The sequence below is a fragment of the Notolepis coatsorum genome (assembly GCF_963971535.1).
Source record: "Notolepis coatsorum genome assembly, chromosome: 7".
Lineage (NCBI taxonomy): Eukaryota > Metazoa > Chordata > Actinopteri > Aulopiformes > Paralepididae > Notolepis > Notolepis coatsorum.
Genome location: NC_140171.1, coordinates 179278263 through 179304115, shown reverse-complemented (window position 1 = coordinate 179304115; position 25853 = coordinate 179278263). Strand labels below are relative to the sequence as shown.

Below are 25853 nucleotides of genomic sequence, written 5' to 3'. Positions count from 1 at the left end.
ACAGTAACACAGTGTTACTTAACACAGTCCCTGTACTACATATGTTAGTTCTGTCTGTGTAGAAGTGACAGTAATACAGTGTTACTTAACACAGTCCCTGTACTACATATGTTAGTTCTGTCTGTGTAGAAGTGACAGTAACACAGTGTTACTTAACACAGTCCCTGTACTACATGTGTTAGTTCTGTCTGTGTAGAAGTGACAGTAATACAGTGTTACTTAACACAGTCCCTGTACTACATGTGTTAGTTCTGTCTGTGTAGAAGTGACAGTAACACAGTGTTACTTAACACAGTCCCTGTACTACATATGTTAGTTCTGTCTGTGTAGAAGTGACAGTAATACAGTGTTACTTAACACAGTCCCTGTACTACATATGTTAGTTCTGTCTGTGTAGAAGTGACAGTAATACAGTGTTACTTAACACAGTCCCTGTACTACATATGTTAGTTCTGTCTGTGTAGAAGTGACAGTAATACAGTGTTACTTAACACAGTCCCTGTACTACGTCAGTTCTCTGTGTTACTCACCTTTGTTGTCTGTTTCTCCTTCATGATAATTCTTGATAACAGCACCACCCAGATTGGCATCGTGGCTTTGACTGCAGGATGACAGGGAAAAGGACACAAGATTTATTTTCTTGACTTTACATGCAATACAAGTGAACGGGATGAGGGGATATAAACGGTTGTACACACACATAACTATATAAAACAAAAAAAAAACTGTATAAATAGTTTACAGCCTAGTCCTCCTGCGTCAGAAACACAGACACGCCGCCTTAGTCAAACACTACATCTATGTCAGACTCTCTCTGTTGACTAATGTGTCACTTACCGTTTGTGTGTGCGTTATGGATAAGAATCTGAAGTTATATAATTAGCTTTGCTAAACATCACGAAATGTCTGTAGCAAGTACTGGGTGAAAAGGATGTAGCTGTAGCTACAGGGACTGTAGCTCTCACCTCCATAGCCATGAAGTGCTTTGAGAAGCTAGTAAAGGGCTACATCTGTTCCTCCCTCCCCATCAACCTGGACCCCCTGCAATTTGCATATCACCCAACAGGTCCACGGAGGACGCCATAGCCCATGTGCTGCACACAGCAGCATCACACCTGGACAAGAGGCAGGGGAACTATGTGAGAATGCTGTTCATCGACTACAGCTCAGCATTCAATACCATAGTCCCCTCCAAACTCATAGCCAAGCTCAGGGACCTGGGCTTGAACTATGACCTCTGCCAGTGGGTCTTGGACTTCCTGACGGGCAGACCCCAGGTGGTGAGAGCAGGCAACTGCACCTCCTCATCCATCACCCTCAACATAGGGGCCCCCCAGGGCTGTGTTCTGAGCCCCCTCCTCTACTCCCTGTACACACATGACTGTGTGGCTCAGCGGAGCAACAACACAATCATCAAATTTGCTGACGACACAGTAGTGGTGGGCCTGATCTCTGCAAACAACGAGAGGGCCTACCTGGAAGAGGTCAAGGTCCTGGCGGGATGGTGCCAGGAGAACAGACTCTCCCTGAACGTCAGCAAAACAAAGGAGATGATTGTGGACTTTAGGAGGTCGGGGGTCAGGGACTACAGCCCCCTCAGCATCGACGGGGCACCGGTTGAGAGAGTGAACCGTTTTAAGTACCTCGGAGTCCACATTTCCGAGGACTTGACATGGACCACACACATTGACAGTGTTGTGAAGAAGGCACGACAACGCCTCTACTTCCTCAGGCGCCTAAGGAAGTTCCAAGTCAGTCAGAAGATCCTTAAGAACTTCTACTCATGTACAATAGAGAGCATCTTGACCGGCAACATCACCTCCTGGTTTGGGAATAGCACTGCACAAGACCGAAGCAGACTACAAAGAGTGACACGTTCAGCCGAACGCACAATTGGAGGGGGGCTTCCCACCCTCCAGAACATTTACAACAAGCGGTGCAGGGGTAAGGCTAAGAGAATCATCAAGGACTCCAGCCACCCAAACAACTGCCTCTTTGAACTGCTGCGGTCAGGCAAGCGATACCGGAGTCTCATGGCGAGCACAGAAAGACTCAGAAGAAGCTTCTATCCCCAGGCCATCAGGCTGCTCAACGAACAATAAACACTATGCAACAACCATCAAATGCACACAGCACACACATCCACACGCACACACTCACTTTAAACAAACAACACACTGCAGCACCCACTCTCCACACTTTAGATCACACAAACACATAGAGCTGCCGCGATAACCGCATTACCGCGGTATCGCTGTTGCATCACGCTCACCGCAGAGTTAGGCTGAATACCGCGTCACCGCTGTTTTTTATCATAATAATAAAGTTGGCTTGCGGCTTGCGGCTCTGCAGATATACCCTACTCGGTTCCAAGCGACCCTATTGGTCCAGCCTGGCTCTGCGGCTCTGCAGATACCCCCTACTCGACGCCTCTGAACGAAAACAGAACGCCGCCATCTTTACTGCCTCGCTAAGGATGCATTTCATTCAGGATTTGTTTGCGACAGAACCAAGTGCAATAAACAAAAAAGAATGGATTCACTGTGTATTCTGCCTTATTTATTGATGAAACAAAACCGACATCAACCCAATTTACCACCGAGCGGAGAGTTTAGTGTCACAACAAGATCGCTGATGTGTTAAGTTTGTTGTTGTTATCCGATATACACGAGAGGTAACGTTAAACCCGGGTTTGCTTGGTAGAATACACAATGAGAGGTAACGTTAGCTTTGGCAGAATAGACGCAACGAGAGTCTGGTTAATGTTGTTATTGATTGATTGATTGAAACTGTGTTAAACTCTGGCTTGCTGCAAGCCCTCGGACATCTATGCCCACGGAGCTTTCAGTGTACACAAGCGAGCGGCGGCGGCCCTGCCTGCATCCCCATTCCCCAAACGGAGTAGTACCTGGCTGCAGTGGAAAAGGAACGAAGTACCAGGTGCCTAAAGCGGGTCGAGTCGAGTAGGTAATATGCAGTGGAAAAGCGCCATTAGACTAGAGGCAGGCTATAAGAGTAGACTACTAAAAAAAAAAATGCATTCAAACTTTTTTTTTTTTTTGTGCGCACTGTGCGGTAATTACCGCGGCGGTAGGAAATATTGCGCAAATTCGTGCGGTAAGGAAAATATCAATACCGCGGCAGCTCTACAAACACACTTTATATTTATTGGCAAAGGATTTGCACTACAACTCGTACACCTTACTGTAAATTGTACCTAAATTGTACCTCATCCCATTTCTGCTTTGCACTATATAGTATTGTATATTAGTACATTGCATAGTATAATGTATATTATATGGTAACTCAGTTACTTCTATTCTGCATCGAACATTGTACATATGTCTATACTGAACACTGACTTCTACTTTTACTTCTATTACATGCTATACTATTTTATTTTATTTCATACTCATCTTGTCTAGCACAGTCTCTGGAGCGTAACAGTAAGAAACATTTTGTATAAAAATATTCTGTACTTCTGTATGACAACTATTAAAGAAACTTGAGAAACTTGGGATGTCATTATGAAAACTGTATTGACTGTATGTCATAAATGTGCTGATGAATTGGAAATGGGGGGCCTCGGCCACAAGTGAAACGCCGACACGTCTCCGAGTGACAGCAGTGTTTACTGGAGGAGTGGACTAAACAGACACAGACCCTCCCCCTGGTGTCAGCTAGCTAGTAGTAGCATCCCCAGCTAGTTAGCCTACAGGGAACCACAACAACAAGCTAGGTGTCTAGTGACGTTCTAGAGTTAATTGAAGTCCACGCAGGGGCACTTATATCAAAGTATGTCTCGGATTATCCACCAGAGTGGATGATCTGTGGTGACGCCACGACAACAGGGTTGGTGGCAGCAGCTAGCTTGTTGTGTTGTTAGCTCAGCTCAGCAACAACAACTCAGGCGCGTTTGGAACAACAAGACATACCGGCCTGATAATGTTAGATATATAGTATAGTATTATTAAACACGCGGGTCTGTGGTCCTCCTCACCGGTGTGCGCGTACGACACGGGCACCTTCCAGATGCTGAAGTGCGCCGACACGGAGGCGAAGTACTTCCCGAAGGCCAGCGGCAGGATGGCCCAGCGGTAGACGCGCGGCGGCAGCTCCGCCCCCGGGACGCCCCACGCGCGCAGCAGCGGCGGCAGGAACAGCACGATGCTGAAGATGTGGAACAGCGACACGGTGACGGGGTACGGGAAGCCGTTGAGGATGATCTTGTTCACCACGTTGCCCCCCGAGCTGACGGTGTACCAGCACGCACACAGCACGGCTATCCGGACGCCTTCCCTGACCGGGGGCCGCTGCTCCACCACCGCCATCTTCCTTCCTCCTCCAGTCACTTCTGGAGTGGAGTCTGGCTGCGACGTCACCACGGAGAGAGACGTGGAGGGGCGTGCTGCTGCCCTGCGTCACTTCCGCCGTCCAGAGAGAGATGACGCGTTCTTTCCGTAGCCGCATTTCTGCAGGACGCTCTCTGATTGGCCGACGCCAGTTTCTATACTGGTTATCTTTCGAAGTTGGTTAAGGCGAGACACTGCAGGTGAATAGTCAAATATACTTTTTTTGTTGATTTTTGAGATTTTGTTATATTTTGCTTCCTAAACATGTCTTCTATGAAACTAGTGACAATAAAACGTCAATAACACACATTTAGTTGTTTATTTTACATCATTTTGCCTTATTGCATCCATAAATGTGCACATATTTAATGGGGAAGTGCCTCATTTGCATATATAAACATACATTTCAGAAAACTTGCAATATATTTTTTTTTAGTTTATATGTACATAACAAATTGGGAAAGTTTCATAGTGATATCTATTCAAATATTTTTTGCCTATTAGGGGGTACTACACTGTACTACACTGTTTGTAGCCTGTGTGTAGTTCTGTTCAGTTCAATAACATCATTATTATTCAGTTATCAGGCATGTGTTTAGGTTGTCTATTACTAATGGTTTGATTAGGTATTGTGTTTGTAAATATCTGTTTAAAAAAAAAAAGTATGGCATTTTACAATACAGAACTTTGAAGGCGTTTTCCCAAAAATGAGTTTTAAGAGTTTTTCCTCATACTCTGAGCCAGAAATCTCCACTTCAGTAGCACTGAAGGTTCTGAAGGTATTTACAGAAGGGTTTATTGATATCGCATTCATACCCTGATTTATATCACATTTTATTCCTAAAAACATGGCGAAATATGGAATTTTACCATAAAAATGGACTGAATGGAGTATTTTCTGATGTATGGAGTGATAAAAAGAGATATCCAAAATCCCCTCTGTAATAACCTTTGGCTCTAATATGTCAACAAAATGAAACTATAATTTTGAAAATGGCTTTATCCAATGTTCAGATTTCTGTCCTGGAATTATATGCAAATTAGTGCATATTTAAGTAGATCATGCCTCATTTGCATATTTAAACATACAATTTCAGAAAACTTGTAATACAAAAAAGTCTTGTCTTAATATAAGTAATCAACTGGGGAAGTTTCATTGTGATATCTATTAGTTAATTTGTTTACCCTATTCACCTGCAGTGTCTCCCCTTAAGGTTAGTTTGTCTTAGAGCATGGCGATAGAACGCCAGGTAGTTTGCAGGCTGTTCGACGCGGAAATTGGCAAAGACACAGCTCGTCACGCGATTGGGCAAACATGTCAGTGGCCAATCAGAGAGCATCAGTCAGTGGCCAATCAGAGAGCGTCCTGCAGAAATGCGGCTACGGAAAGTATAGACGCTTCAGAGCAGCGGTTCGCGTGTATGCCTTCGACAACGAAACTGCATTTCCGCGTTCGAGTTTTGCGCTCCTCTGATTGGCCAGGTCATGTGACATGTGCGCCAATCGTGGGACAGCAAGTTATATTCCGGGTCTAACAGCCTGCAAACTACCTGGCGTTCTATCGCCCTGCTCTAAGACAAACTCTAACCTTAACCAACTTCGAAAGAGCGCCTAAGCTTAACCAGTGTAGAAACTTGCGGTCCCACGATTGGGCGTACATGTCACATGACCAGAAATGACCTGGCCAATCAGAGACGCGGAAATGCAGTTATGTTGTAGAAGGCATTCAGGCCAGCGGTTCAGCGCAGACGTACTTCTTCGAGATACTTCCGTAGTTTTCCGCCAATCAGCGCGCGTCCTGTGGCTGCCACAGGATTCTCCGGGGCTACAGCTGGACCCTATTGGCGGCGTGCTTACGAAACCAAGCTGCATTTCTCGGAGACGCTCTCTGATTGGCACTGACTGACGCTCTCTGATTGGCCACTGACGCGTTTGCCCAATCCGTGACGAGCTGTGTCTTTGCCCATTTCCACGCCAAACAGCCTGCGTTTCTACGTCAAATGTATATACACTCTTTTTCTGGACACTTTTTGTATCACAAACTACTGTATTTGCAAATCTGATATGTCATAAATGTATAGATGTAGCAGTACTGTCTATCTGTATGTCATGTATGTCATATCCTGATGAATTGAAAATGGGGGACCCTGATGTAAACAAGACGAAAGTCTTTCTCTGGTCTGCATCCCCTTAACAATTGTATGTATTGAGCTGTACTGTACTGTACCCATTCTGCAATCTGTTAATAAAGTTTTCAATCAATCAATCAGGTTGTAGCAGCCGTAGCTGTCAATGCTCTAATCAACATTCATTCATTATCGCCTCACGCTCCACCTCACAAGCTCCATGTAACGCGGAAGTGCAGTGGGCTATGGGGTAAACAGCGTGATTACGAAACCTAGCCGCATTTCTCGGAGACGCTCTCTGATTGGCCGACGCCTGTTTCTACACTGGTTAAGCTTAGGCACTCTTCGAAGTTGGTTAAGGTTAGAGTTTGTCTTAGAGCAGGGCGATAGAACGCCAGGTAGTTTGCAGGCTGTTCGACGTGGAAATGGGCAAAAACACAGCTCGTCACGGATTGGGCAAACGCGTCAGTGGCCAATCAGAGAGCGTCAGTCAGTGCCAATCAGAGAGTGTCTCCGAGAAATGCGGCTAGGTTTCGTAATCACGCGGGTAAATGCGGTAACAGTTCCGGTCTCCAACATGGGCGGGACTTTTACACTGGCGCTATCCCCATTGGTGAGATCGCGATGGTTGGAGGGGCAGTTAAACCAGCCAATGCCGCGCCATGTGTAGCTCACGTGATGAATCACAGGAAATTATGTCGTCTCTCTTTCTTACTCGTCTCTCCGTTCGCGTGAATACTTTCCCCAAGGTGGTTGTCGTTCCGCGTTCGGTTTGTGCCGCCCGATTGGCCACTGACGCTTCTCTCAGCGCCCAATCGCATTACTCCTAACGCTCGCTCCTAACTTTCAGAACTTCTCTCAGTTCCACAAGTCCTCAATGCACTAACTACTACCGCCGTGCATCAATATACTGCTACCGCCGTGCAATATACTGAAAACAATACGTTATTTATATTGATGTGATGTCGATTGATATGAATAGCGCGTTACGTTAATATAGAAACGAAAACAATACGTTATTTATATTGATGTGATGTCGATTGATATGAATAGCGCGTTACGTTAATATAGAGATGAAAACAATACGAGGAAATGGGCTACGTTAATATAGAGAGATGAAAACAATACGAGGAAATGGGCTGTGGAACTGAAAGCTAGGCGCAACACGATTGGGCGCCGAGAGAAGCGTCAGTGGCCAATCAGGCCGCGCAAACCGAACGCGGAAGGACAACCACCTTGGGGAAAGTATTAACGCTGTACGGCCATAGGTAGAATTACTAGGAAACATTAAATAAAATGCGTGGGTTTCTCAACCCTCTGCGTAATTTTTTGACGTTATTTCAACATGGCCACTCACATTGTATACAATGAGAAAAAATTTAGAAGATTGTATTAAAGACATTTTCAACATTAGTAACAAGTATACCTTCAGACAAATCCGCATTCCAATACAGTAATTGGTTAAACATCCATGTTTTTCAAACTTTGTAGCCTGAACACTTAGGTCACCTCACTATGAATTGAAAATGGGGGACCCTGATGTAAACAAGACAAAAGTCTTTCTCTGGTCTGCATCCCCTTAACAATTGTGTGTATTGAGGTGTACTGTATTGTACCCATTCTGCAATCTGTTAAATAAATATTTCATTCATTCACCTCCAGCCATAAACAAACGGAGCATAGGATCACAGGTAGGGAGCGATGCCCTTGTTGGGGGGGGGGGGGGGGGGGGGGGCAAATCTTTTTTAAATGCAATCAAATTGTAACTGCATGTGTCATACTCCCAATGTTCGACACGATAATGACAAATCACATCTTCTCAATGTAACCCTCCTTGCCCACGGTAGGTGGGAGTGGCCCAGGTACCAAACCTTATGAGAAAGAGCCAAATGTCTCTGCTAACCGCTGATGTTTGATTTATTTAATATTATTTGAGCTGTATAGTCATAACTGAAATGAAAGGGAGTGGTGTGCTGGGACCTGTAGAACCACATGATTATAGTGGTGTACGGCTGAGTGGCTAGTTGCACAAAAGACAACACAGACCGCGGTAGTTTAAGCGATAGAGATGCGTGTATGATTGATTGATATGCACGCCGAAAGAGATTCCGCAATCACAATTTCTGCATTTTTTTTATTAACACATATCAACATGTCCACTTAAAAGGACTAAGTAGTAAATATTCTCTTCTGCATTCAACTGAACACAAAAGGCTAATTTCTGTACATTCACTAAGGCTGTTTTTAAGGAAAACACAGGTTTCCATAAGGCAAACAATATCTAAAGGAATGGTAATAAGTACATTTTCCAGCATGTTCATTTATTTTAAATTTTGTCCTCAAAAAGTACAAAGATGCAATGTTGTTAGCATCATTTGCTTTGCCGTTTTAATTATTATTTTACAACCTAAATACATGGGAAAAGGAAGGCAGAAGGAAAAAAAAGTCTAGAAATTCACATTATAAAAATGTGTCATTTTGCAGATAGTTTCCCTGTGTAAGATAGGAGGTCGGTGTGCGTCTGCCAGGAGACGCTTTGGAATGTTACTGTTGCATCGTCTAACCAAATTTCAGAACATGACAGGTTTATTACATCCGACAAACGGAACAGATTGCATGTATGCAATAGCAAAATTAAGAGAATATGCAAACTCAAGATAAATAAATTCATACATGACGACCACACTTCTCTCACCAGCCTGTGTTGTTCCTGCTTGCCAAACTCACTCCTTAAACACCAGTTACTCGACACCCATTGGCAGATTATGCACCATAGCCTTTCCCCTTTTGTCCTCGGCGTGTTCGAGAAATCCAGTGACGGTACAGCTAAGCTATCTCCCATCAAAACACTTGTTTTTAAAACAGGCGGCACATTTCGCTTTTAGGCCTCTTTAACGCAAAAAAAAAAAAAAAAAAAAAAAAAAAGGGAGCAGAGTGGGTTTTTCTTAATTAACAGCCGAAACTTGCACCTCTCACAGAGAAAAAGCAAGGAGGAGGAAGGCTACTCGCGCCTCCGATATTCAGAAACGATGAGCGGGTCTCAGTCGAGACAGACGTAGGGCAGTATGTTTAACCGGCTCTCGTCTCCGTGTGGGTCCAGGGAGATGCACTCTGTCCAATCATACCAGTTGTCCTTGGTGTCGCGGCAGCCGTTCACTCCGTGCCAGTGGTCGCCGTGTAACCTGCCGAGCTCCTCGGCCGTGACCTCTCTGCCGACCCCCGGTGGTGAGTCCGCGGCCGGGAGACTTGGTGCCAACACGTGAGTTGGTGCCAACACGTGAGCCTGGACACCGCGCTCCCCGCGCTCCTCTTGTCTCAAGTACTGGTTCATAAAAAAGTGCGCCCCGGAGGTCTGGGCCCCAGACGACGTGAGAACGTTGCTCTGCTGGCTAAGGTACGCCTGGATGATTTGGTTCCTCGACAACTCCTTCCAGTTCGTCTGCTGGAAGGGGCTGGGAGGAACCGGGGGGTTCTGCTGGAAGGGGCTGGGAGGAACCGGGGGGTTCTGCTGGAAGGGGCTGGGAGGAACCGGGGGGTTCTGCTGGAAGGGGCTGGGAGGAACCGGGGGGTTCTGCTGGGAGGAACCGGGAGGAACCGGGGGGTTCTGCTGGGAGGAACCGGGAGGAACCGGTGGGTTCTGCTGCTGCTTCGGCAGCTCTGTCCGTTGGAGATCCGATGTGACGGGAAGACCCGGCTTGCCCTCCCCCTCCTGGCAAGACTCCTTGTGAACCGAGGGTTTGACCTGCAGCTTCCGCGTTACCGCGTCGAACGTCAGTCTCCGATCTTTTAACCGGACCGGCTTGGTGTCGTCCTCTACAGTCTGTCCGTCTAAATTCACTGTGTAGTCTCTGGGCCTGTATTTCTTTCGCTTCTTTCTCCCCGTGTTGCCGCCGGCGCCGTGGCCCTCCAGACTGACCGCCTCTGCGAGGGAGGAGGCGTTCGAGTTGTGCAGAGAGTTGCCGGGAGGCCTGGACGTCGAGTTGCTCCGAGAGTCCGAGTCCGCCTGACCGTCCCGACGCAGGGTGGACTCGGCGGCACCGGCGCTGTGCAAACCTTGAACACAAGCGGGTGAAGGCTGTGGAGAAGGCAAAGGCCCCAGCGCAGAACCGTCCACAGACCTGGGGCTCTGGCTGGGGCTGGAAAGAGTTGATATTTTTGGTGCAGGTTGTTTAACAGTTGGAGGAGTGTGCGTGGAGCAGCGGGGGCTCTTGGGCTGACACTGCCCCCCTGAGGCCGCCTGCTCCAGCCGGGCGTGCTGCTGCAACAGTGACGTTTTCAACAGCGAGGAAGTGCTGGGAGGTTTGCTGCTGAATCCTGGGGAACTTGGGTGAGGTCTGACAGCGTTGACAGGGATCTTATTGAGCCTGTCGTGGTCTGGAAGCTCGGAGTTCTCCCTGTCTGAAGGCTGATGCACCCGAGGATCCAACGTGTCCGTAAAAGGTTCAGGCCCGGCTCCGATCCCGTTCGTCGGCAGGCGTGAGTGCTGGGTTTTGTCGTAGGCGTTTGTTTTGGATATCTTCGCTGGTAAGTGCTGTCCTTCCTTCTGCTCCCCTTTACGTTTCCTCGTGCCCGTTTTCTCAACCTTCGGGGAGTAACAGTTGTTGAAGTCATTTCTGTTCTTTAGCTCCGGGACCGTTTTACCCGACGCCGGTGTGGCGGCCGGGGCGGAGAGGTCCGTCCGGCAGGGATGAGTGCCGCCGTTGGAGGAACTCGACGTGCCGGTGTGACCCTTGGACAACAACACCTCGCTCTGCCCCGGCTCAATCAGCTTCTGCCAGGTACGCAGGAGCTTCTTGGCCCTCTTAGCGAGGTCCTCGTCCTTGGTTTTCTTCCGCACATCGTTTATCAGCTTGCCAAGACGGGTTTCCTGAAAGAAGACAAGGACATTATGAGGGCTGCCTGCCACAGCTTGAAGAGCTAGGATGAAGTATATTCTGAGCTGGATTCTTTTGAAGAAAAAAAATAAAGAAAAGAAAAAACTACCTCAAGAGCCTCTTTGGTGATGGGGTATTTCTCCAGAAAGGAGATCACTTCCATAACTGCCACCATGTTGGAGATCTGCTGAAAATACACAATGCAAGACATTAAACCATACATAGAAAAACATAAACCTAAAAGATGAGTCAACTTTCTCCAGTATGATAAATTACAGCATAATGCACATCACATTGAAAACGTGGCCAATAGGGGGGCGGTCAGGTGGCCTAGCGGAGATTGCGTTCGTCACCAACACCGGAGACGCTGGATTCGCCTGTTCGAATCCAGCTCACAGCTCCGGGGTTGTCACCAGCTTGGCTGGCCGTTCACACTAATACAATTGGCAGTATTAGAGGGTGGGAAAGCTGGCGGGGTGGGTCCGGGTCGTTGTAAACAGCGACTCCTACAGTTCGGTCGGGGCGCCTGCTCAGCGCGGATAGGATCTAAGGGGGATAGTGTGATCCTTCCACACGCTACACGCTCTCAGTGAGAGTCTGCGCTGCCAGGTGAAAAGAAGCGGTTGATTGGCTAGACGTGTGTCGGAGGAAGCACGTGATAGCCTCCACTCTCCCAGACCGACTGTGGGGGGTAAGTGCGCAGCGACCAGGAAGGGGATTGGGAATTGGCATAACGACTAACATTGGGATGGGAGAAAATCGGAGGAAAAAAGAGGGGGAAAAAGATTAAAAAAAAAATAAAAAATAAACGTGGCCAATAAGCTGTGGCATTGCGCCATATTGTATAGCAAAACACATCATGAGAATACTATAAATAGGCAACAGCCACATATAAATATGTCACATCCACAATACCAGGACCCATTGCCCTGAAACACCTGGAGTGGGGTCATAATTAATGTTATTAATTACACCCGTGTTTACATGTCAATTTCTGCTGTGAAAAAGATTATTGTGCACAAACATTAGTTTCACCAGACATGGGAGACCAATAAGAAGGGGCCAGGGCAAATTTTTATGAACTTTCAAAAGTTCTGTATGTCCAGGCTCAGTATGACAAACGGACTGCATGCACTGGGGCTCAACCAGACCGGACTCTACAAGCATGACATGAATTAAAACATCCCATCTAACCTGACACTGAATTTGACCAAATGTTTGCATTTTGTACTTTAGTATATTGTAGGCCTATATTTTGTATAGTGTTTGGTCTTCATTCGTTTTTCTTTTAGTGTATGAAGCACAATCCCAGGGGGCTCACACAGAACCAAGCATTTCACTGTAACGTACATACACTGTGTATATGTGACTGACAGATGAAACTAACTACATGCACTGTGTATATGTGACTGACAGATGAAACTAACTACATGCACTGTGTATATGTGACTGACAGATGAAACTAACTACATGCACTGTGTATATGTGACAGATACAACTAACTACATGCACTGTGTATATGTGACAGATACAACTAACTACATGCACCGTGTATATGTGACAGATACAACTAACTACATGCACTGTGTATATGTGACAGATACAACTAACTACATGCACTGTGTATATGTGACAGATGAAACTAACTACATGCACTGTGTATATGTGACTGACAGATGAAACTAACTACATGCACTGTGTATATGTGACTGACAGATGAAACTAACTACATGCACTGTGTATATGTGACTGACAGATGAAACTAACTACATGCACTGTGTATATGTGACTGACAGATGAAACTAACTACATGCACTGTGTATATGTGACAGATGAAACTAACTACATGCACTGTGTATATGTGACTGACAGATGAAACTAACTACATGCACTGTGTATATGTGACAGATACAACTAACTACATGCACTGTGTATGTGACAGATACAACTAACTACATGCACTGTGTATGTGACAGATACAACTAACTACATGCACTGTGTATATGTGACAGATACAACTAACTACATGCACCGTGTATATGTGACAGATACAACTAACTACATGCACTGTGTATATGTGACAGATACAACTAACTACATGCACCGTGTATATGTGACAGATACAACTAACTACATGCACTGTGTATATGTGACTGACAGATGAAACTAACTACATGCACTGTGTATATGTGACAGATACAACTAACTACATGCACCGTGTATATGTGACAGATACAACTAACTACATGCACCGTGTATATGTGACAGATACAACTAACTACATGCACTGTGTATATGTGACAGATACAACCAACTACATGCACCGTGTATATGTGACTGATACAACTAACTACATGCACTGTGTATATGTGACAGATACAACTAACTACATGCACTGTGTATATGTGACAGATACAACTAACTACATGCACCGTGTATATGTGACAGATACAACTAACTACATGCACTGTGTATATGTGACAGATACAACTAACTACATGCACTGTGTATATGTGACAGATACAACTAACTACATGCACCGTGTATATGTGACAGATACAACTAACTACATGCACCGTGTATATGTGACAGATACAACTAACTACATGCACTGTGTATATGTGACAGATACAACTAACTACATGCACCGTGTATATGTGACAGATACAACTAACTACATGCACTGTGTATATGTGACAGATACAACTAACTACATGCACCGTGTATATGTGACTGACAGATGAAACTAACTACATGCACCGTGTATATGTGACTGACATATACAACTAACTACATGCACTGTGTATATGTGACTGACAGATGAAACTAACTACATGCACTGTGTATATGTGACAGATACAACTAACTACATGCACCGTGTATATGTGACAGATACAACTAACTACATGCACTGTGTATATGTGACAGATGAAACTAACTACATGCACTGTGTATATGTGACTGACAGATGAAACTAACTACATGCACTGTGTATATGTGACAGATACAACTAACTACATGCACCGTGTATATGTGACAGATACAACTAACTACATGCACCGTGTATATGTGACAGATACAACTAACTACATGCACCGTGTATATGTGACAGATACAACCAACTACATGCACTGTGTATATGTGACAGATACAACTAACTACATGCACTGTGTATGTGACAGATACAACTAACTACATGCACCGTGTATATGTGACAGATACAACTAACTACATGCACTGTGTATATGTGACAGATACAACTAACTACATGCACTGTGTATATGTGACAGATACAACTAACTACATGCACCGTGTATATGTGACAGATACAACTAACTACATGCACCGTGTATATGTGACAGATACAACTAACTACATGCCTCACACTCAGATGGGTCGATTTTGTAAATTTCATAGATAGAATAATCACATAGTCAGGTCCAAACACGAATAAATGTCGAATAAAACGTACCAGTCGTGTAGTAAGGATTGAGATAGGTGAAAAGGCAACATTGCACAGCAGAGGCCAACTCATCACATAAGCAGTTTGCTAGGAATTTGAACAAACCCTAAATAGCCAAAAAGCTCGACTACATAATAGAAACATTTGCCATCTAACAGACTACTAGGTAACGTAGCTAATACAGGTCAGAATAATGAAGTGAATAGTTTACGTCGTTATTAATCAGGCTATCCAGTTTACAATTGACATGATTTTTTTTTTTTATATATATAAAGCTTGGCTATACCTATGGTGCTCCAAGCTAGACTATAGCCAGTATCTAGCATAACAGTATTTAATAAACACGTTGTGATTAATGCGCGTATCGTCAAAACGACGTTAGCTTACAACCTTAATAAGAGCTTAAGACTTATGTCAGGTAACGTTGCGAAATTGTCATTCGCATATAGCAATGTTTGTTTACTTATAATAATACCAGTAAACAGCTAACGTTAAGCTGGCTAACCAGCTCGTTAGCCACAGTGATTTAATGCCCGTGTACCTGGTGAACTATATTATTATGTATTACCGTTAGCTGGCAAGTTAACCCTTTCACTGTGACAATACAGAAGGTTAGCCCTTTCTTTACTATCACACAACATCCAGGGAGCTAATGATGCTAATGATGGAGCATCGCCGTCGGTTTGTGTGATAGTAAAGGGTTAACCGTCTCTGTATTGTCACAGTTGAAAGGGTTAACCGGCTGCCGTGGTTGTTGTGCCACCACCACTATCGGCATGTCGGGCAGAGCCTGTGGGCAGAAGGTGAGGTGAGTGTCCCCGGGCTCCCCCCTCTCCTCCAGCGGAGCCTCCAGAGCTCCGGCAGCAGCGGTGTTACTCACATTGCTCTGGCCGTCGATGGCCTGCAGCAGCCGGTCTCTCATCTGCTGCGGAGTCGCGGCGGCTGCTGTCATGTCCTGGCGGGGAGCGGGGACCGGGGTGAGGGACGAGACGGGGAGACACTGGGGGGGGGACCTGCGACCCTGCGACCCTCACAGGCCGGCCAGGAGGTGCACTAAGAGACGCATGGTGACGCTACCTTCGTCCTATTCTATTCCCTTGTCACGTATTTAGTCCAATGTAAACGTCAAACCCAGGTATGTCTCTGGCTCGGCTCGGCCACCATGTTCCCAGGCCTTCCACTCGGGCTTCTCTGAAGCGCTCTCCTCCTTTCACGCTGCTGCTGCATGATGGGAAATGATGCGTAATGACGTCACCGCGTTTTCCCCCACACAACGCACGCACGCACGCGTTGACAAATATTTAAATAGTGAGATATTTTTTTTTCTTTATTATTATTATTATAATTTAATTTCTTATTGTTTAATCTGTGGATTGTTTGTTTCTTTGTATATGGTATACATTATTATTTTGTGTAAATTAGGTTGTACGCCGAGTCGCCGACCATCAAGTCAGACAAAGCTTTCCAAAAGCTCAAACAGTGAACTCCAAGCCCACGTGGTTGAACTAAAAATCCAAAGAAACAGACTAAGAAATGACGTAAACACCATGATCAGAACCGCAAAAAGAAATTTCATCAACGACAAAACTGAGGAAAACAAAAACAAACCCTGCGAACTTTGGAAATTACTCAATAATCAACTAGGCTGCAGTAAAAAACTTAAAACCAGATTCTCAAACATAAACATAAAGACGGACAACACGCTCATCACAGACAAGCTGGATGTAGCCAATTACTTAAACATCTTCTTCACAAACATAGCCACAACACTGGTAAACAAACTACCCTCCCACTCAGGGCTTTATGGGGTAGAACACATAGTAGCTTACTACAAAAACCTAGGGGTCCACAAAGACGACTTCAAACTTGAAATGGTAACAACCGATGAGGTACTCAAAAAATTGAGCGCCCTCCAACCTAACAAGGCCACTGGCCATGACAACATCCCCTCCAAATTCCTCAGAGACGCAGCAGCCGCCATCACCCCAGTCATCACACACATAATAAACCTCTCTATAAAACAGGGACACGTCCCCAAGGACTTCAAAATTGCGAGAGTGACCCCTCTACACAAAAAGGGCAGCAAATTAGACCCAGGCAACTACCGCCCTGTTTCTATTCTTACCTCCATCTCGAAAGTCATGGAGAAAATAGTCTACGAACAGGTCGAAAAGTACCTCGCGGAAAAAAACCTAATCTACGAATTCCAATCTGGCTTCAGAACGTCCCACTCCACTGACACATGCCTCCTCTATTTGAACGACCACATCAAACAAGAGGTGGACGCTGGCAAATACTGCGGCATGGTCATGCTGGACCTACAAAAGGCCTTCGACACTGTCAATCACTCCATTCTAATGGACAAGCTAAAAGCAATTGGTTTTGATAGCCTATCAGTGAGCTGGATGCAATCCTACCTGGAGGGGAGAGAACAGATGGTAGAGGTAAACGGTACTCTATCCCCCCCCCTCACAGTGAGCTGTGGTGTTCCACAAGGAAGCATACTAGGACCGCTACTCTTCCTAATTTATGCAAATGACATGTCGTCAGCCTGTGACTGCAACTTGTTCCTGTTTGCGGACGACTCAGCCCTGCTGGTCTCTGACAAGAACAAATTGCAGGTTGAAAAAACCCTCAGCACGGAACTAGGCAGAATCTGCATATGGCTCGCTGATAACAAACTATCATTACACATGGGCAAAACAGAGTCCATTCTCTTCGGTTCAAATAACAAACTCAGCAAGACCGACGGATTCTCAGTTACAGTGGGTGACAATATTGTCACAAGGAAAGACGAAATTACCTACCTGGGTTCCATCCTAGAGGCAAATCTTTCCTGTGACAAAATGGCATCCAATGTAATAAAAAAAGTCAACCAACGAACTAGATTCTTGTACCGGATCTCCTCTCTGGTAAACAAGAATACCCTGAAGACTCTGGCAGGAGCACTCATTCAAGGGTACTATGACTATGCGTGCACCTCATGGTACCAAAGCGCTTAAAACAAAATTACAAACATCACAAAACAAACTGGTCAGACTACTACTTGACCTGAACCCCAGAACCCACCTCACCCCTGCCCACTTTGCCAACCTAGGATGGCTTAGAGTAGACGACAGAGTACAGCAACTTGCAATGGGCCTGGTCTACAAGATACACTATACGACCGGGGTGCCCATGTACATGTCAAAATACTTCCCAAAGGTCAGTGAATACCACAACCACTACACCAGAGGAAGCTCAACAAATCATGTTAAACCCAGATTCGGCTCAAACAAGGGACTAAACACGTTTCGCAATTATGCCACAACAATGTGGAACGCCCTACCCAAAGCTGTAAAGGAATGTGAATCCCTGCCCACATTCAAAACCGCCCTTAAAGAGCACCTACGGGAGGCTGCAATTCGAAACTGGCCACCGTAAATGCCCAAAACCCCCACCACCTCCTAATAGACAGTCTCCTCCCCACCGCATGTATATATTCCCTCCCCGCCGTATGTATATTTCCCTCCCACCCACCCACCCCCTCCTAATGTACAGTCCCCTCCCCATCATATGTATATACTCTGTCAGGATCTAGGGGTAACAGTACTGTATATTTGAATACCGCCTATGTCACAAATGTATCAGTACTAAATACCTATATGTCCCTATGCCATAAATGTCATGTATGTTGTGTATGTCATAAATGTCTATATGAATTGAAAATGGGGGACCCTGATGGAAACAAGACAAACGTCTTTCTCAGGTCTGCATCCCCTTAACAATTGTATGTATTGAGCCGTACTGTATTGTACCCATTCTGCAATCTGTTAAATAAAGTTTTCATTCATTCATTCATTCATTCATTCATTCATTCATTCATTCATTCATTCATTCATTCAAGTAATACATGTTTAGTTTAGGAATAAGGGGGGGACAGGTAACTATAAGATTTATTCTTCTTCCTGCTCCTTTTGTCCATGGTATGGTATTTATGATTTTGTATGAAAAAAACTCTATGTTTGTATTAGTGCTGTCAGGCGATACAAATTTGTAGGATTTATAATTAATTAATCTAATTAATCGCATTTTAATCGCATAACCATTTTATGCCTGATATTCTATATTCTATAATCATAGTTCAGTACTGTATCTACAAACCTTCTGTTTAATCATCTTCCATCTATTAATTTGCTTCAATTTTTCAGGTCTGGTCAATTTGAGCATGGTGTTATTCACAGTCAAAGATAACGTTTTTTTTATTGATATTCTCATTTGGTTAATTACAATTTACTCAAGCCTAGTAACAGACACAGTATTTCTGACACTGGGAATACATTCCCTGAGATCCATATATTTCCCTAGAATCAGATACCAAGAACATTTAATGGACCATATTAAAAAAAAGTCTGTAAATGTGTATTCTACGTTCTTATGGAATGAATGAGATAAAAAAAAAACATTGTAATTAATTTTGAGTAAATTTTCATAACGCGATAATTTGCTGTGTAATTAATTTATCTAATTAACGCGATAAACTGACAGCCCTGTTGACATTACACACACTTTTGCAGTCAACTGTCAACCTGAATTAACATTCAGTATTCAATATGGTCTGATAACATTCAGTATTCAATATTGTCTGATTCAATATTAACATTCAGTATTCAATATGGTCTGATAACATTCAGTATTCAATATTGTCTGATTCAATATTAACATTCAGTATTCAAGTAGAACAGCTAGCTAGCCGTTGTGGACACTCACCTTTCCACAGCAAAACGGTCGGCAAGGTACCTTGGTTGAGAAATGCAGGATTCAGTTTATGTGTTGTTTAGTTCAGTCCTGTCTCAAGATGCACAATGAGATCTTCTTCTTCTTCTTCTTCTTTAGAATTTCCGGCAGTGTAGACGCATCGTGGCGTATGGTATTACTGCCCTCCGCAATTATTTTGATGGTCTCTTCTTCTTCTTCTTCTTCTTCTTCTTCTTCTTCTTCTTCTTCTTCTTCTTCTTCTTCTTCTTCTTCTTCTTCTTTCTTGGCGTATTTCTTCCCTCCTCAGTTCTTATACTACACTAGTGGTGTGCCATATTTAGGCCTCTTCAACTCACACTTTCTCCTTCTTCTCTGCTCCTCTTGCCTGTCCAATACTAATAAATACACTAACGCTATATCCTCTGGTACAACTCTGAAGCATGCAGAAATGTCAGCACTGCCTCTGTGATCAGCTGGTGGTTCTCATTATCCATGTCAAAGAATGATTTAAGAGAGAAGGAAGAGACTCCCAACTCTACCAGACTATTGAACACAAATGTTCTAGAATGTCTATTATGACATCGTACTGTGACATCACAAATGTTCTAGAATGTTCTATTATGACATCATACTGTGACATCACAAATGTTCTAGAATGTTCTATTATGACATCATACTGTGACATCACAAATGTTCTAGAAGGTTCTATTATGACATCATACTGTGACATCACAAATGTTCTAGAATGTTCTATTAGGAAGAGTGTCGCTGCTTTCTCTAGTCGGGTCCCAGCTGCAAAACTGCAGAGTTACTGTATTGCCCTGTATTTTACTGTCGTACACTTTTACTGTTATGTAGACTGTTCTGTTTTGTGTTTTTATGTTTACGTGTGATGTATTGTGTATTGTGTACATGCACTTTTATTATGTTCTTGTGTGATGTACCGCACATTTTATTGCTGTCTGATGTTTTCGGGTGTTATTGCTGTCATCTTGGCCAGGTCTCCCTTGCAAAAGAGATCTTGTATCTCAATGGGACTTCCTGGTTAAATAAAGGTTAAATAAAAAATAAAAAAAATTATGACATCATACTGTGACATCACAAATGTTCTATTATGACATCATACTGTGACATCACAAATGTTATAGAATGATCTATTATGACATCATACTGTGCCATCACAACGTGAGTTCCATTTTAATAATATAAATAATATAATAATATGGTATGGCTGTCCCCAAAGCCTGTTTTTGGGATTCAAACTTAGTCAGGGTTCTTCGACGTTCGGACCTTTATTTATTACCTTTATAGAACCTTTATAGTTACTTATTATTTTTTTAATTATTTTTATTATATATCCTCAAACTAATCCTCAATTTGAAGTCTGTAAATGTGTATTCTACGTTATTATGGAATGAATGAGATTAAAAAAAAGTATAAAAAAAATATATTTTTTGTAATACATTTTGAGTTAATTTTCATAACGCGATAATTTGCTGTGTAATTAATTAATCTAATTAACGCGATAAACTGACAGCCCTGTTGACAGCCCTAGTTTGTATTGTTTCCATGTGGCAAATAAAACTCTGAATCTGAATATAGACCACCGCAACACTTCCGGTATTTTGAGCTCATGGGAGTTGTGGAGAGCCTAACCCCCCCTCCCCCCACGAGCTCCATTTAACGCGGAAGTGCAGTAGTCTATCGCTCCATGTAACGCGGAAGTGCAGTGGCCATGCGAACGTCCTGAAAAAAGATGGCGGAAATAAATCAACAACAAACTTGGCTAACTCTCGACCTCTACTAGCTAATTATTCAAACTTTGAGGTAACGTTTTACAATGTATTATTTGTTCTTCTGCAGTCCACGTGGATAACATTAAGCTACGGTATATACAGGGTATTATTATATCCTATATATACGTTACATAGCTATATAATATAATATATATTTAGCAAACATGTCGGACATTACCACTTTGAACAAAGCCGTATCGAAAATACTTAAGGCACTAGTGGAATCTGCTGCCAAAGAGATTTCCACCTTGGTGCAGGACAATTATGCGACGTTATGCCTGGAACTGTACCAAAGCAAGGGAGAAATAAACAAGTTAAAGAAGAGTCTTGCACTAGCAGAGTCAACGACGGAGACCATTCATAATGTTACATATTCACAAAGAAATGTCAGCGATATGGAATATGAAGATGAGCATAATGGCCGTGGATGTGATGTGACTGCGGCCGCATCAGCAACGGGTATCAAAGTACTAGTTCCAATGGCGACAGACATGAAGAGTATGATATCCTTGGGCCCCCAGACCCCAGCTGCTTTAAATAAGCTCAAAACACACCTAACTTGTTTCCCCAAGGTAGAACAATGCACTCAGCCGGTCTCTGCTCATCCTCCACCCTCTACACCACCACCTCCACCGGGCTCATCCCATCCTCTGGACAGTCCTTCCTTCAAACACCCCCACTCCCCTCCCACACAACATCCTCCAAACAATCAAAATACCTCCCAGACGCCTGACAACTCCTCTCCACCAGAATACAGCGGCGAGAAAGCGCATGCCGGGCGAGAATCTGATCTCGTTCACATTGCAGGCAGTCTGAGTTTATGGGGGGCTGTTGCCACGTCAGCGACAGTGGGGATCCAAGTGCTGGTTCCAGTGGGGGGGCCCGACACGATTAAGAGTCAGACGTCGGTGGGGCCCCGGACTACAGTCGCTTCAAATAAGCTCAAAACACACGTGACCTGTTTCCCCGTTGGCGAGTGTCCCAAGGTGGAGCGATGCACCTCGTGTTGCGACCTGTACCACTGCCCTTTCTGCCAGCCCTCCGTGTTCAAGCCAAGGGAGTACCACCGGATCGTCCCTCACTTGCAGATCCACTTACACCAAGCGATCAGGACCAACGAGTTTGTTATCTGCAAGTGTCGGCTGGCGTGCAGAGAGCCGCCTCACTTCCACTGCTGCTACTGCCAGCACACCCAGATCAGAAGGTCGGGCATCGTGAAGCACATCTCAAACTGTCAGAGGCTGTCAAAGAGGCGCCCTCCGCCCGCCTCTGCCCAGGGAGGCCCTCCTCCGCCTCCACATCCTTCACCCTCTAGTACACCACCTCCTGGCTCTCCCCGCCCTCTCGACAGTGGAGCTCCTTCCTCCTCGCTCGTCCACCCTCCGGCACAACATCCTACAAACAATCAAAATACCACTCGTAACTCCGACTCCTCTCCAAGCCTCCTCCCATGTGACGCTTCATCCACCCAGAGCACAGGCTCTTCTCCCCGCCAGCCCTCGGGAGCCCATTGGACTTGGGACGAGGTTCCTGGAATGGATTTTGAATTGAATTTGGTGTCGCTGGAACCCTCAAGTTGTCCCCCAACGACTCGTTACATGGCGGCGAGCCCGACTCTCTGTCCATCCCCGTCTCCATTACCTCTCCAACATGTTAATGAAACCTCCCCACTCCCACTTCATCCCCTCACCGCGCCCGCTCAGGGGACCAGGCGACACATGTTACCCCAAGGTACAGGAGAACCCGTCGCCTCCCAACGGTTTAAAGAGGGCAGTGCGAGAGAAGGTAAATCCACGACGACAAACGTGATGTGCAACCTGCTCTGTGGGATTGTCCCGCGTAGGAAGAACCACAAGGTACATCTGATGAGGAGGCATGAGGAGGAGTTTCAAGCGATGGAGGAAGAGGAGGCCTGGTTGAAAGAGGGGGATTTTAAGGTGCCCAGGGTCCTTTCTCTGTGTCACGTGTGGGGCATGCTCTTGCTGAAGCACAACCACAAGATTCACCTGCAGAGGTGGCACCAGGAAGAGTTTAACCTGGCCGCTTGTCGCATAACTCTGAAGAAGGGCTTAAACCATACCCGCTGTCGTTGTTGTGGCGTGTTAGTAAAAATGCAGGAATTGAGGAAACACATGAGGACTAAACATCAGTGCCCGGTTGTATAAACTACTTAACGTTTCTAATGAATGAGAATCCTCTGGAGACATCCGTCTCTGGTCTGTAAAACATTCCGTTATAAAGAAATATGCCTTTGGACAAACATCCTGATAGGAACCAGTACAAGCAGAATTCTATAGTACTAATTGTTTACTGCAGTGGTGTAGTTGACACAAGTCAACATATAGTATACCCATCTATCCACCATGTGCTGTTGAAATACATATCACAGTATCACCACCTGAACTACCACTGCAATACTGGTTTACGCCACCTATCAAAAGGGATATTATAGTTTTGCATTTTTTTTTCTTCAGTTAATTTCAGAATAGGTTGGCTAGTTTTATATTTGTTTGGAACACCATTGTGTGCATTTCCTACTGTATTGTTTCTCACATCCCTTTTTAATTATTTGCCTTTAGGGGATTTGTTGAATTGTACAAACTGATTTCTTTCATCAATAAAATAACCGTGTGACAGTTTGGTTTGTCATGTCGTTGCTAATCTGGAATTTCTGTCAAGTATTTCACTTTCAAGTTGGTACACTACTGTCAGATGAAGCTGTTACTTTACACTTGTCTTCAAGTTGGTACACTGCTGTCAGATGAAGCTGTTACTTTACACTTGTCTTCAAGTTGGTACACTGCTGTCAGATGAAGCTGTTACTTTACACTTGTCTTCAAGTTGGTACACTGCTGTCAGATGAAGCTGTTACTTTACACTTGTCTTCAAGTTGGTACACTACTGTCAGATGAAGCTGTTACTTTACACTTGTCTTCAAGTTGGTACACTGCTGTCAGATGAAGCTGTTACTTTACACTTGTCTTCAAGTTGGTACACTACTGTCAGATGAAGCTGTTACTTTACACTTGTCTTCAAGTTGGTACACTGCTGTCAGATGAAGCTGTTACTTTACACTTGTCTTCAAGTTGGTACACTACTGTCAGATGAAGCTGTTACTTTACACTTGTCTTCAAGTTGGTACACTGCTGTCAGATGAAGCTGTTACTTTACACTTGTCTTCAAGTTGGTACACTGCTGTCAGATGAAGCTGTTACTTTACACTTGTCTTCAAGTTGGTACACTGCTGTCAGATGAAGCTGTTACTTTACACTTGTCTTCAATCTCATTCGATGCTGAGTTTTTACTCTGGGGGTCTAAAACAGCTAAACAGATTGCAAGTTAACTTAATATTAATTTTTGTTCCTTTTTATGGACCACAGTTCCCTTGCATTGCAGTCAAAGTAACGAGATGGGCAGAAGATTCCCTACTTGGTGAAATATGATTTTAACAGTTGCATTGTGCGATTCTCTCTGATCTTGTATTTCTTATCACCATGTACCGTCTCTTCAATGAATAATCCAGTGAGTTTACATGTCAGAGCAAACCTTTATTGTAAAACTGCATAATGTGCAGAAAAGCAACAATTATTTGATACATTGGAATATGGCTCGAGACATAAAAGACCAATATTATTATTTAATTTGAATGACAGATTTACACACCATACTGGACACAGACAAAATTCTGCGAGAAACCGTGGTACAGTACTGATCTCAGATCACTGGTGAGGTCACATGATCTTATGAACAGATCTTAGTCTCAGGTCAGCGTTCCTATTCTAAGATACATTATGCATTCAGATCCTAAAAAGATGTAATAATATGTAACCAATTCTCTCCGTTTTGGGAATATGTCGAGACAAAATGCATATATAGATCCATCATTTAAAGTACTGCACATTCAACATGTTTTGTAGGGTGAAAAAAAACTGGCAAAGAACATGGAACATAATTACAGGTAAAATAACTTAAATGATGGCAATGTCCTATTAACCCTTTCACTGCCACACGACAGAAGGTTAACCCTTTTACTATCACACAACCGACAACGATGCTCCATCGTTAGCTCCGCATCAGTGAAAGGGTTAACCGGCTGCCGTGTGGCAGTGAAAGGGTTAAAAGAAGCGTAGAACGTTTTTTCTTTATCTCTTTTTATCTAAATATTTGTTCACAATGCAGATGGGTCTGATTGATATTGTTGTTGTTTTTTGTTTTTCTTTCCCAGCAACATCTATGCTATGTGTTTGTATGTTTTGCAGATGTGTTTGTCAATAACCTCTGTGTGGGGGGGATGGGGTGGGAATGAGGGAGGGGAAGGGGAAATGAGGGGGGAAAAAAGAAAAGATGGAAAATGTACAATATCTACAACTGTAAATGTTCAATATTTTTTCCTGTAATAAAGACATTAAAAAAAAAGCGTAGAAAGCCCATCACAGTATGTTGAAAAGGACCCTAACCCATCACAGTATGTTGAAAAGGACCCTAACCCATCACAATATGTTGAA

At 44.1% G+C, this 25853-nt stretch overlaps 2 protein-coding genes across 3 annotated transcripts in view; both read right to left on the bottom strand.

Moving 5' to 3' along the window:
• slc35e1 (solute carrier family 35 member E1) overlaps positions 1 to 4348 on the bottom strand; it is a 66433-nt gene extending 62085 nt beyond the window's left edge. Inside the window, exons 1-2 of the mRNA XM_084319331.1 lie at positions 4001 to 4348; positions 531 to 601 (exon numbers count right to left, since the gene is read on the bottom strand). Coding sequence (XP_084175457.1) covers positions 531 to 601; positions 4001 to 4331 — 402 coding nt within the window. The 5' untranslated portion in view covers positions 4332 to 4348. The remainder of the gene's footprint in view (positions 1 to 530; positions 602 to 4000) is intronic.
• A 5073-nt stretch (positions 4349 to 9421) lies between these two features.
• Positions 9422 to 15976, bottom strand: LOC311232661 (mediator of RNA polymerase II transcription subunit 26). Of its 2 annotated transcripts, none has more exons than XM_084319524.1 (3): positions 15696 to 15976; positions 11462 to 11539; positions 9422 to 11345 (listed from the first exon to the last, which is right to left on the bottom strand). In XM_084319524.1, the coding sequence occupies exons 1-3, from the start codon at positions 15765 to 15767 to the stop codon at positions 9519 to 9521; spliced, it is 1977 nt and encodes a 658-aa protein (XP_084175650.1). In that variant the 5' UTR covers positions 15768 to 15976; the 3' UTR covers positions 9422 to 9518. The 2 variants fall into 2 exon arrangements, with proteins under 2 accessions (XP_084175650.1, XP_084175651.1); XM_084319525.1 differs by having other exon boundaries at positions 11462 to 11536.
• Between the last annotated feature and the right edge of the window lie 9877 nt (positions 15977 to 25853).